General features: G+C 41.6%; 1 protein-coding gene across 1 annotated transcript; it reads left to right on the forward strand.

Moving 5' to 3' along the window:
• Nucleotides 1–5,923: 5,923 nt before the first annotated feature.
• adra2b (adrenoceptor alpha 2B) lies at nucleotides 5,924–10,136 on the forward strand. Its single transcript, XM_059338225.1, has 2 exons — nucleotides 5,924–6,775; nucleotides 6,950–10,136. Exon 2 carries the CDS (start codon nucleotides 6,973–6,975, stop codon nucleotides 8,554–8,556), a length of 1,584 nt encoding a protein of 527 aa, XP_059194208.1. The 5' UTR covers nucleotides 5,924–6,775; nucleotides 6,950–6,972; the 3' UTR covers nucleotides 8,557–10,136.

Below are 10,136 nucleotides of genomic sequence, written 5' to 3' on the forward strand. Positions count from 1 at the left end.
TTTTGAACACTGAATTGTTATAAATAACATCTTGGATAATGAACATTAAAAACAAAATGCAGTAAACTCTAAACTTAGACCAAATAGGCAGTAAAGACGACCACTAATTGTGCATTAAAGACCAGTTGCCACCACTAACTCGTTCCCTGATGCTAATTAAGCTATCACAAAAATAATCCACTTCCTCTCATATGCAAGTATCCATTGTCCAAAATGTACGCAAGCGTAACTGTTGTACTCGACTTCTTCCTTCCATTAGCCGCAGTTTTCCAGACACGGGGCAGAGAAATAACCTTGGTGTTTTGAATTAGATGTAACTTCAGTTGAAACATAGAAAAAAAAAATTTCTTCTGGTTTGTGACATCACATTATTTTAATCCAACAAATTTTAATTTATATTTCCATCAAACATATCTGTCATTTGCAGATTGTTGCTCTTCTTTTTTTAGGTAAAAATATGCTCTGGGTGTGTTTGTTACTGTCCACACTATATACACAGTTAATTTTTATGTATCTGTATTTTACACTTTATGTAACTTTATACTATTGTACAATTTACTCCACAACATTAATGTTACAGATTGAAATGGCATTTATATAGTGCTTTTCTAGTTTCTAGTCTGAGCAAACACTCAAAGCATTTTACAACATACAGCATAGCATGCAGGTGGCATACATACACTGGTAGCAGAGCTAATCTATAAACATTCACACACACACACACACACACCATCGGGAGCAATTTGGGGGTTCAGTGTTACCCAGGGAAACTCCTACAGTACACGTAGACTGTAGGGACCAGGGATCCAACCACCGACCTTCCAACTAGTATACAACTGTTTTACCTGTTCCCAACAAACAGGCTGGTTTCAGATTAAGATTTTACGTTAAAATGTATGACTTTAAGTACATTTTCCTGATAATTCTTACTAAGTCTTTTTCCATGTAAAAACATTTTTTGTTGTTTTTAGCATTTTGAATTATAGTCCTTTATAAAATAGTTTTAAAAAATCAGCTCAACCTCAAAAAACGACAACTCTGGAATCCTATTTTATATCAATGCATTGGTTATATTAATCTGACAGTCACAGAAGCCATTTTTTCACTATTGAGTGCTTTTAATACTTTCTTGTTTTTCCTGACTTACATAATGCAGGACTTTTCACAGTGTAGTATTAGTAATGTCACTTAAGTAAAGGATCTGAATACTTCCTTCACCACAGCTGTATCATGGCCACATCTTCAACAAGCATTGACTATCAGTTTGTAGTGAGACAGCGCTCTCTAGTGACAGCTTGTGAAATGACCAGAAATCAAGCTGATATGAAGTATCCAGCAGATGACGCCAGCAGACTGTTTATTACCTGTGGCACCTTTTTATGACCGGAGATAGCACATAAAGCCACATGCACACATCACACACACACACCCTATTTGTGCTGCTTCCTAAAACTAGTTGTCCATTAACCCATTTAAATTACTTTTGGTGTCATTTATTCATCAGCAGACTGCTCCACCTCCTTGCATTTCAACGACTCTCTCATCTTGTTTGTTTTATTCAGTTTCTCCTCAGTCAGTCGGCCTTCTAATGAAAACAGACTCAGACCGTTACTCACACGCGTCCACATTAAACTAGTGTCAGGATAAATCATATTTCATTAGGCTGTGGCAGTACATCCAAACTGTGTGTGTGTGTGTGTGTGTGTGTGTGTGTGTGTGTGTGTGTGTGTGTGTGCGTGTGTGTGCATGTGTGCGTTTGTGCGCTTGTACTGTAGGCCTATGTTCAAAAGGAAGAGTGTGGGTGATTTGGGATTTTCACAGTGATCACACTTACAGTATTTGCTATTCACAGCTGCAGACTGTCACTCAAACAATAAATCCCAGTTGGAGAAGACTGCTAACAGAAAACATGAGCAATATGTGTGATATTGTTAGCCAGGGAATTACAATGTGGTAATACTGCACACACACACATGCAGCAGTTGTCATCATTACAAATCATTACATTATATTACAAATGCAGTCAGGAAAATGACTGTGTGACCATCTGGGAGAGCTCTCTGTAATTGTTTGCAGGTTACACACACACACACAAATACACTTTGGTAATGCTATACCTCTGAGGACCCTCACTGATAGAATGCATCTCAATGAGTCCAGTGGAAGGCGTCATGAGAATATAAACAGATTGCAAATGAGTTGGAAACAATATTCTGCTACATGTATTTTTCCCCTTCTTGGTGTTTTTATTGTAAAATGCTGAGTACTTTCCCCTTAAAACCATCCAAATACTCAACCCGAGAAGAGAAAATCACTATTTAGTTGACGTACTTGCAATTCATAGTCAAGTGCAACCCATGATAAGGGGTTTCAAGTAGACATTACTTCTTTTTAGAGGGACAAAAGCCAAAAACATTTGGTTGAGATTTCACTTTTTTTTTTAAAACAATACATTTAAAGTGATTTGACATTTTTTAATATTAAACCTCATAACAGTAGGCTATATTAAGTAGTTAAAATGAGCCCTATCTTTACAAAATCAAAATGCTTTCATAAATGCAGAAATAACAATAATCCAATAATATATTTGGAATATAAATAACCATCTATGTGGGGCCATTCTGCATAACAAGTACTTTTACTTTTGCTACTTTGAGTATATTTTGATGCTGATACTTTTGTACATTTACTTAAGTAAGGAATCTGAATACTTCTTCCACCACCAAACGTAACCTAAACTTATTTCCAATTTTTACCCTAAAATAAAACCTCACCCCCTTTTCTGGCCAAAATATCTAAAGTTGAACTTTTCAAACTTCATTTTAGAGGTGAGAAAGCAAGCACACACACACACACACACACACACACACACACACCAAAACAGAAAGCAGGAGGCAGAAACAGGGCAATAACTCAAAAAAGCTCTTGCTTTGAAGCATCCAAAGGGCAGGTACTGTGCTATAATTGATTTGGACCTGAACCATAATGTGCACCACAACACTGCAGTATGCTGACCTGCAGTTATCAGCCACTCATTTGGGAAACAGTCTTTTAAAGTCAATTTCTCTTCACTTCGTCTTAGTTTTGTTAAATCTCACTGTACCGAGGGACTTCAGGAAGTGTTTTGAATGAAAAAAAAAGTTTTCTCAAAAAGTAGATGCCCTTCTGCAGACCAGGTGCAAACTTTTTCTTTGTGGATGTTGAGCTAGAATTACTGGTCGACCATGCACGATCCATGACAGAAGAATTTCCTCCAGGCGTGTGTACTGTGTGTGTGCACGTTTGTATACCACATTCTCTTACACAACAAGCACTTCAGAAGCGGTGTACTGTGCACTGAACGCTGTGTGCTGCTCAGTCTCTATAACCTTGGCATCAGTGACACACCCCTCTCCCCCAGAATGCATTTTCAGCGTGTTACTAAGCACGGTTCACCCATGGAAACAGAGACACTTGATTGGAGTGCACTCTCCCGCTAAAAGCTTTATTCTCTTTCCCTTTATATTTAGAATGTGTAGCGTGGAGCGGAAAATGTACAAACCATTATTGGCTGCTGCTTCAGGTCACACAATCAGAGAGCAGGGCTCCCAATTGTAATTCCATGGGTGGAAAGCTGGGTTTCTCTCTCATTAAAGTAGCAATGCGTGGGGGACGCACTACAAAAACAAATAAACAGGACCTCCTACCCACACACCATTCATAAGAATGTGTGTGTGCATGTGTAGGCTGGTGGATGTACGTGTGTGTATTGTTTGCTGGTGTGAGTTTATATCACAGAGGCCACCTACCTACTTTTAAAAACACCACAGGATAAACTCTGCTACTCTTTAATTTATGGCCCAGAAAAACAGCAGCGTGACGTAGGTTTTGGTTGATAATTGAACAATTGAGCACTTGATCTCAGGTAGGCAACAAATCATAAGGGGTACAGCGGATGTGTGCATCTTGGGGGAGGAAGTGTTGCAGGGCGCATACTGCAGAGGGATTTAAATGGAAGTCAAGTGATGATGTAAATGCATGAGCACAGAGAGCCCTATAGCCCTGCAGCTCGCACAAAGAGCAGAGGTGGAAGGTAACACAGTGCATTTACCCAGTCACTTCTGAGGGAGGTAGCTGAGAATGAGCAGACTCTGTAATTCAACCGGACCATATTTCATGAGGAAATTATTCACTTTTACAGCAGTGTTTTATGTGAGGGTTGTAATTACAAGTTTCTGTGCAGAATACGGTTTATATGCAAAATCTGACCACCTGCAGTTAAAGCATCAATAATTTAGTGAGCTTTCTAAAAGGGATCATTTCTCAAGATGAGGGCTTTCACTTTATTGAAAATCTTAAATATGTGAACTTCTTACTACATTAAAAAAGACTTGGAATGAGTCTGTACTAAGGACATAGATGACCAACACAACTGCAGTGTGTAGACAAGTCCTACTCACAGGGATGGATAATGAAACAACGGGCCCCAGGGGACAGATATGCAAAGACACACAGACTTTGCAGTTCTTAAGTCTCTTGTTGTTGCTGTTCTGTGTCTCTTTATGGTCATTCTGTGTCCCTTTGTGGTAGTTTTGGCCGTTTTTGTAGATATTTTTTCTCTATGGTTGTTTTGCCCCTGATTGTACTTGTTGTAAGCATCTATGTTTCTCTGCAGCTGCTTCACATGTTGTCGTATTTGTTTTGTATGTCTTTGTAGTTGTTTGGGTATTTTTGTTGCATTTTTTGTCTGTGGTTGTATTGCCCATTTTTGTATTTTTTTTTGTTTTGTCTTGTCTTTTACATTTGTCTGTGACTTTGTAGTCATATATTGTTTCTTTGTAGTTGTTTGTCTCTTTGCCCTCATTTTGTGTGTTTTTGTGGTTGTTTTGTGTCTCTTTGTAGTCATTGTGTGGGTCTTCATGGTTCCTTTGTGTCTCTTTGTCATCATATATTATCTCTTTGTAGTTGTTCTATGTCTCTTTGTCATCATTTTGTGTGTCTCTGTGGTAGTTGTGTCTCTTTGTGGTCATTTTGTGCCTCTTTGTGGGTGCTTTGTGTCTCTTTATGGTCATTTTGTGTATCTTTGTAGTTGTTTTGTGTCTCTTTGTCATCATTTTGTGTGTCTCTGTGGTAATTTATGTCTCTTTGTGGTTGTATTTCCCCCTTTTCATCAGCCATGTCTTTGGAGCATATCTTTGTAGTTTTTCAGTTGTTTTTTGTTCACTTTTTATGTTTCTTTTAGGTCGTTTTGTGTCTCTTCATGGTTGCTTTGATTTGATTTCTTTGAGTTTTCATATTTTGTAGGTGAAGGCCAGTGTGGGGCCTTGAAAATAGTAGTAGCTTTTGACCTGTACAACCTCAAACTTTACCTTTAATCTAACCTAACCTTACCAAACATCAGAGAGCAGGCTTGTGACCTGGTTGGGAAGCTAAAACAATGAGTATCAGTGCCCTCAACCTCCAGCTGCTGCAGTGGAAATGTTTATTTGCCCTAAATGACTGGAGGTGTTGAAGGTTACTTGGAAACTGGTGTTAAGAACAAAGTCTAAAGCTGCAGAGATCACACAGGCTTTTTAATTGAAAAGCATTGATCAGACAAATGTGCTGCGCCACATATAGAAGGGGATGATGATGATAATGATGATGATGGCTGAGTAGCTTTAAAAAGTTCAGCGGTCCCTGGAATGAGACTAATGTTTTCTGTTGAGCAGATGGCATCAGCTCAGCTCTCTCAGCTGGACACCTCAGCGTCCTGTGGAGTTAATTGACCGAAGCATTGCCACCCAACAAGCCATTTCTAATATAACTGCGTCGGTTATACATTTATTGTGAGAGGGAGGGAGGGGGCCTACAGGGAGAGAGAAAGTAAGGATCCCATGACGCTCACAGCTCCACAGTGACATCACTGGGTCTAAAAAGAAGCGCAAGAGGGAGATGGGAGGCACCCCACTCATTAGATTTCATCGTAAGGTCCTGATCACAAGTGAAGATGCTGCTGCGCCTCTGTGAGGAAGCGTGTGCTGTGCGCCAGCGGAGCGGCTGTATATCTGTATCCCGGTGAACTTCTGAGCAGACAGAAGCACCAAGGACCGACAAACAGATCCTGAAACGCACAGACTGAAGCTGCTCTGCCGGGATCTTTTCACTACTGGAGAAACGACGCGTTTTCACTTCACAAGCTTGAGGTTAACTTTCGACTGGAAACGCTGCCATCAGTCAGGCTATCCTTCCCAGGGAACATTAATATTTTTATTAGTAAATCACTGTAAATATTTCATAGAGACTTTATCTCACTTAATCTAAACCATTCTGTGTTCAGATGAGACTGTCAGTTATCCGCGCGTCTCCAAACGAGGACGCACGGAGATCGCACAGGGATCGAGATTATTTACTCTCATACGATCTTTTATACTTACTTCGCTGTAAATGACCCGAAATTACATAATTATACATTAAATCTTATCGTATGTAAGGCAGTAGTTAATTGGCTAATAAAGAGAAAAACGATCTAACTTCGTGCGCAAAAGAAGTTTTAGTTTTTCGAGCTTTATCTCAAAGGTTGGTGAAAAGCAGCCAGCGTCCAAAATAAAATAATATTAAACTTCTGTTTTATGGGAGGGAAAAAATCAGTTCTATAAAGTGGCAAATCCTTTTAATTGAAAAGCAGTGATCCGTGTCTTGACGCATTGCCCAGGACTGTTTTGTATGCTTAAAATGGACTTGAAGGAGCTGCCGTGGAGGATGCAAGGGAGCTATCGTTTGGAAAAACCACAGGGACAAAACGAGAGCAACTAAGGTAAATATTATACAAATTATTATTTGTTATATTTGTTTATTATAAATGTAAACACAGTATTTTATTGTGCACAAACAATGTATGATAATCTTATGGCACACTTGTTCAATTCTTGAACAGTTTTAGAAACACATTGTATTCAGTGACCAAACCTTTTTTTTTTTGTCCATAAAGACTCGTGGAAAGCTAATCCCAGTATGGCCTCGGTTCTGGAGAACGGCTGCTCCATGGAGCTGAGCGGCTGGAACAGCAGTGTGAGCAGCGCCGGAGCCTCCGTGCCCTGCAACCAGAGCATCCTGAAGCTAGCCCCTTACTCCCCTGAAGCCACGGCGGCCTTCGCCACCGCCATAACCTTGATGGTCCTCTTCACCATCGTGGGGAACATCATGGTCATCATCGCTGTCCTGACCAGCCGGTCCCTCCGAGGACCGCAGAATCTGTTCTTAGTGTCCCTGGCTGCTGCAGACATTTTAGTGGCCACACTCATCATTCCCTTCTCTCTGGCCAATGAACTGCTTGGCTACTGGTACTTCAAATCCCTGTGGTGTGAGATCTACTTGGCGCTGGATGTGCTCTTTTGCACCTCCTCCATTGCGCACCTGTGCGCCATCTCACTGGACCGCTACCTGTCCATTACCAGGGTGACTTACGGGCGTCAGCGGACTCCCAAACGCATCAAAGCCGGCATTGCGGTGGTGTGGCTCATCTCTGCCATCATCTCCTTCCCTCCCCTGCTCTCACTGAACAAAAGCGAGGGAGGGGAAGATGGGGCTGACAGAGGACCCCAGTGCATGCTGAATGATGAGCGCTGGTACATCCTTTACTCCACCATTGGCTCCTTCTTTGCTCCATGCCTCATCATGATCCTGGTCTACGTAAGAATCTACCAAATTGCCAAACAGAGAACACGTTGCCCACCAGGAGAGCCCAGGAAGGATGGGGCCGGCTCTGCTACACCAGGTCAGGCCGCAAGACATGCACAAGCCAATGGAAAGGATGATGATGATGAAGAAAGCTCACCCCCTTCATCAAACAAAGCCTCCAATACCAGACCCCCCACCCTCGCCATCACCCCGTCTCCCTCCCCAGGAGATACTGAAACCTCCCAGAATCCCACCTCCAATAATCTCCTGCAACCTCCATCCCCTTCACTAGCCATGACCCCTGTTACAACCTCCCTTGATACCTCTCCTCATGGGCCCTCAGCTCCCGCCTCTGTGCCTCAGCCTGCCCCTGCCAAGACTAAAGAGAAGGGGAAGAAGGGCAAGCGAGGAAAAAAGGCTGACAATAACAATGGCGACAGTTCAAGCACAGAGAGTGACATGGAGCACAGCCACGGAGGAGGCCGAGGCAGCACCAGCATGCCAGGGTCACCTGCAGGAGGAGGGGTCCACTCCCCGGCCTCAGTCAAGCGCTACAGGGATATGATCGCCTCTTCAAAGGGGTCTCGGCTGGTGCCAGGGAGAAAGTCAAAATCAGACAACAACCCTGGAGCAGCAAGGCGTAAAGCCATGGTCAACAGAGAGAAGCGTTTCACATTTGTCCTGGCAGTGGTCATCGGTGTCTTTGTGGTGTGCTGGTTCCCATTCTTCTTCTCCTACTCTCTGCAGGCAGTGTGTCCAGAGACCTGTCACATCCCTGAACCACTCTTTAAGTTTTTCTTCTGGATCGGTTACTGCAACTCCTCCCTCAACCCAGTCATATACACTATCTTCAACAAAGACTTCAGAAAGGCCTTTAAAAAGATATTGTGCAGAACCACCAAGGGTACTTTCTTCTAGCATATACAAAGTTGCTGTATAGGACACGGACACACAATAAAATGCTATTTCTGAGGCATCATAAAAAAAATCAACTTTTTCCATTTTCCACAACACTCAAAGGGCTGTTTTAAAAACATGTTGAACTGTGGAAATTCCAGCATAAAATTCAGAACTGAGAGCCACTCTTTTACAGCCACAGTGTGCTTAAACAGGCGACTTGGACTGTGAAATCCCAGCTTGCAGCAGATACATTTTTACAGGGTGTGGGGTGAAAATAGGACATTGAATGGAGGCAGCACTAGACACTTAACATTTTAGCACTTCAGTATTGCTGATAAGATTTTGATTGCAAAGTTTTATCTCCAGATCGCATTGAAGGATGAATAATTCTGAGACACATGGTGGTGCTGAATCATAGACGAAATATACACACTCTCTACAAAAGTGACTGAGGGCAGCAGGAAAGAACAGCTGCAAATGAACTCCTGATTAATAATACAGATAGTTTATTGTACAAAATATAAGGTTTTTGTAGTTATGAAATATTCTAGTCTAATGGGAGAGGAAAACAAGTATAAAGAAGGAAAAGTGACCTTAGATTTCTGTGAGCCTAGGGCCATTTATTTATCAATACAGAGCACAAGGAGCACACAAGGTTAGTGGTGATTTCTTACGTCTGCAGTCTTAATTTGCCCAGCTGCGGGGCAAACATGTGTTCCTCGATTTTTATCTTAAAGCGCAACAACAAGAGAAGGTTTCTGACGATTCCAAATGCCATAGCAGAGACAAGGGCACCCATTCAAATTGAACTTGTGGGCTTTTATGGGGACAGCCTGCACGTCAGATACCTTGCTCTTGGCTTGGTGTGGGTCATAATGGACACTCAGGTTGTTGTAATGACACTCTTGGCTCTCACCTTTCATGAAATACAGAATAAGCTGAAGTGTGTGGGGATTTTGGACTTGAAGAAAACCACATGTTTGTTAGTTATTGAGATGTGAAACAGTGTGACACTCCTCATCCTCTTAGTTTACTGTTTCCTGCATTTTAATTTAACCTGGATTATCAAAACTAATGGACTGGATTGAGCAATCCTTCGTGTGAACTCGATATTCAGACATTTATGAAACAATCAAAACTGTTTTAGCCTCAGAGGTTATTTACAGTATGTAATGGGAGGTGCATCTGCTGAAGACTGAAAAAATTATTTTCCAGAAACCTGATTAAGCAGACAGACATTTACACTGACTGTAAAGGACAGATGAACAATGCAATTATGGATGTGTAATGTTGCCCCTAATTACACCTACATGGGTTATTCTGAGAGTCATTTGGCTGAGTCACTCTCCTCTATCAACGCCTCTGGCTCATCATCGCTTGCAATGGACCTCTACATGGCACATTTGGTTTATAGCTGAGAGGCGAGAGGATGAATGCTACATTTATTTTTCTCACCATGAGACTGAGGCTCTGTCAGCTTCCTCGACTTAAAAAAAAAGAAAATGTGTCTGTTACTGTGAACAGCACACAGGCTTATTGACTCAATGGGACAAGGGCTGTCAGCAGCAACACTTCAATTTACTAATTGTCTTATACTG

This window comes from Centropristis striata, chromosome 7 (genome assembly GCF_030273125.1).
Source record: "Centropristis striata isolate RG_2023a ecotype Rhode Island chromosome 7, C.striata_1.0, whole genome shotgun sequence".
NCBI classification, from domain to species: Eukaryota; Metazoa; Chordata; class Actinopteri; order Perciformes; family Serranidae; genus Centropristis; species Centropristis striata.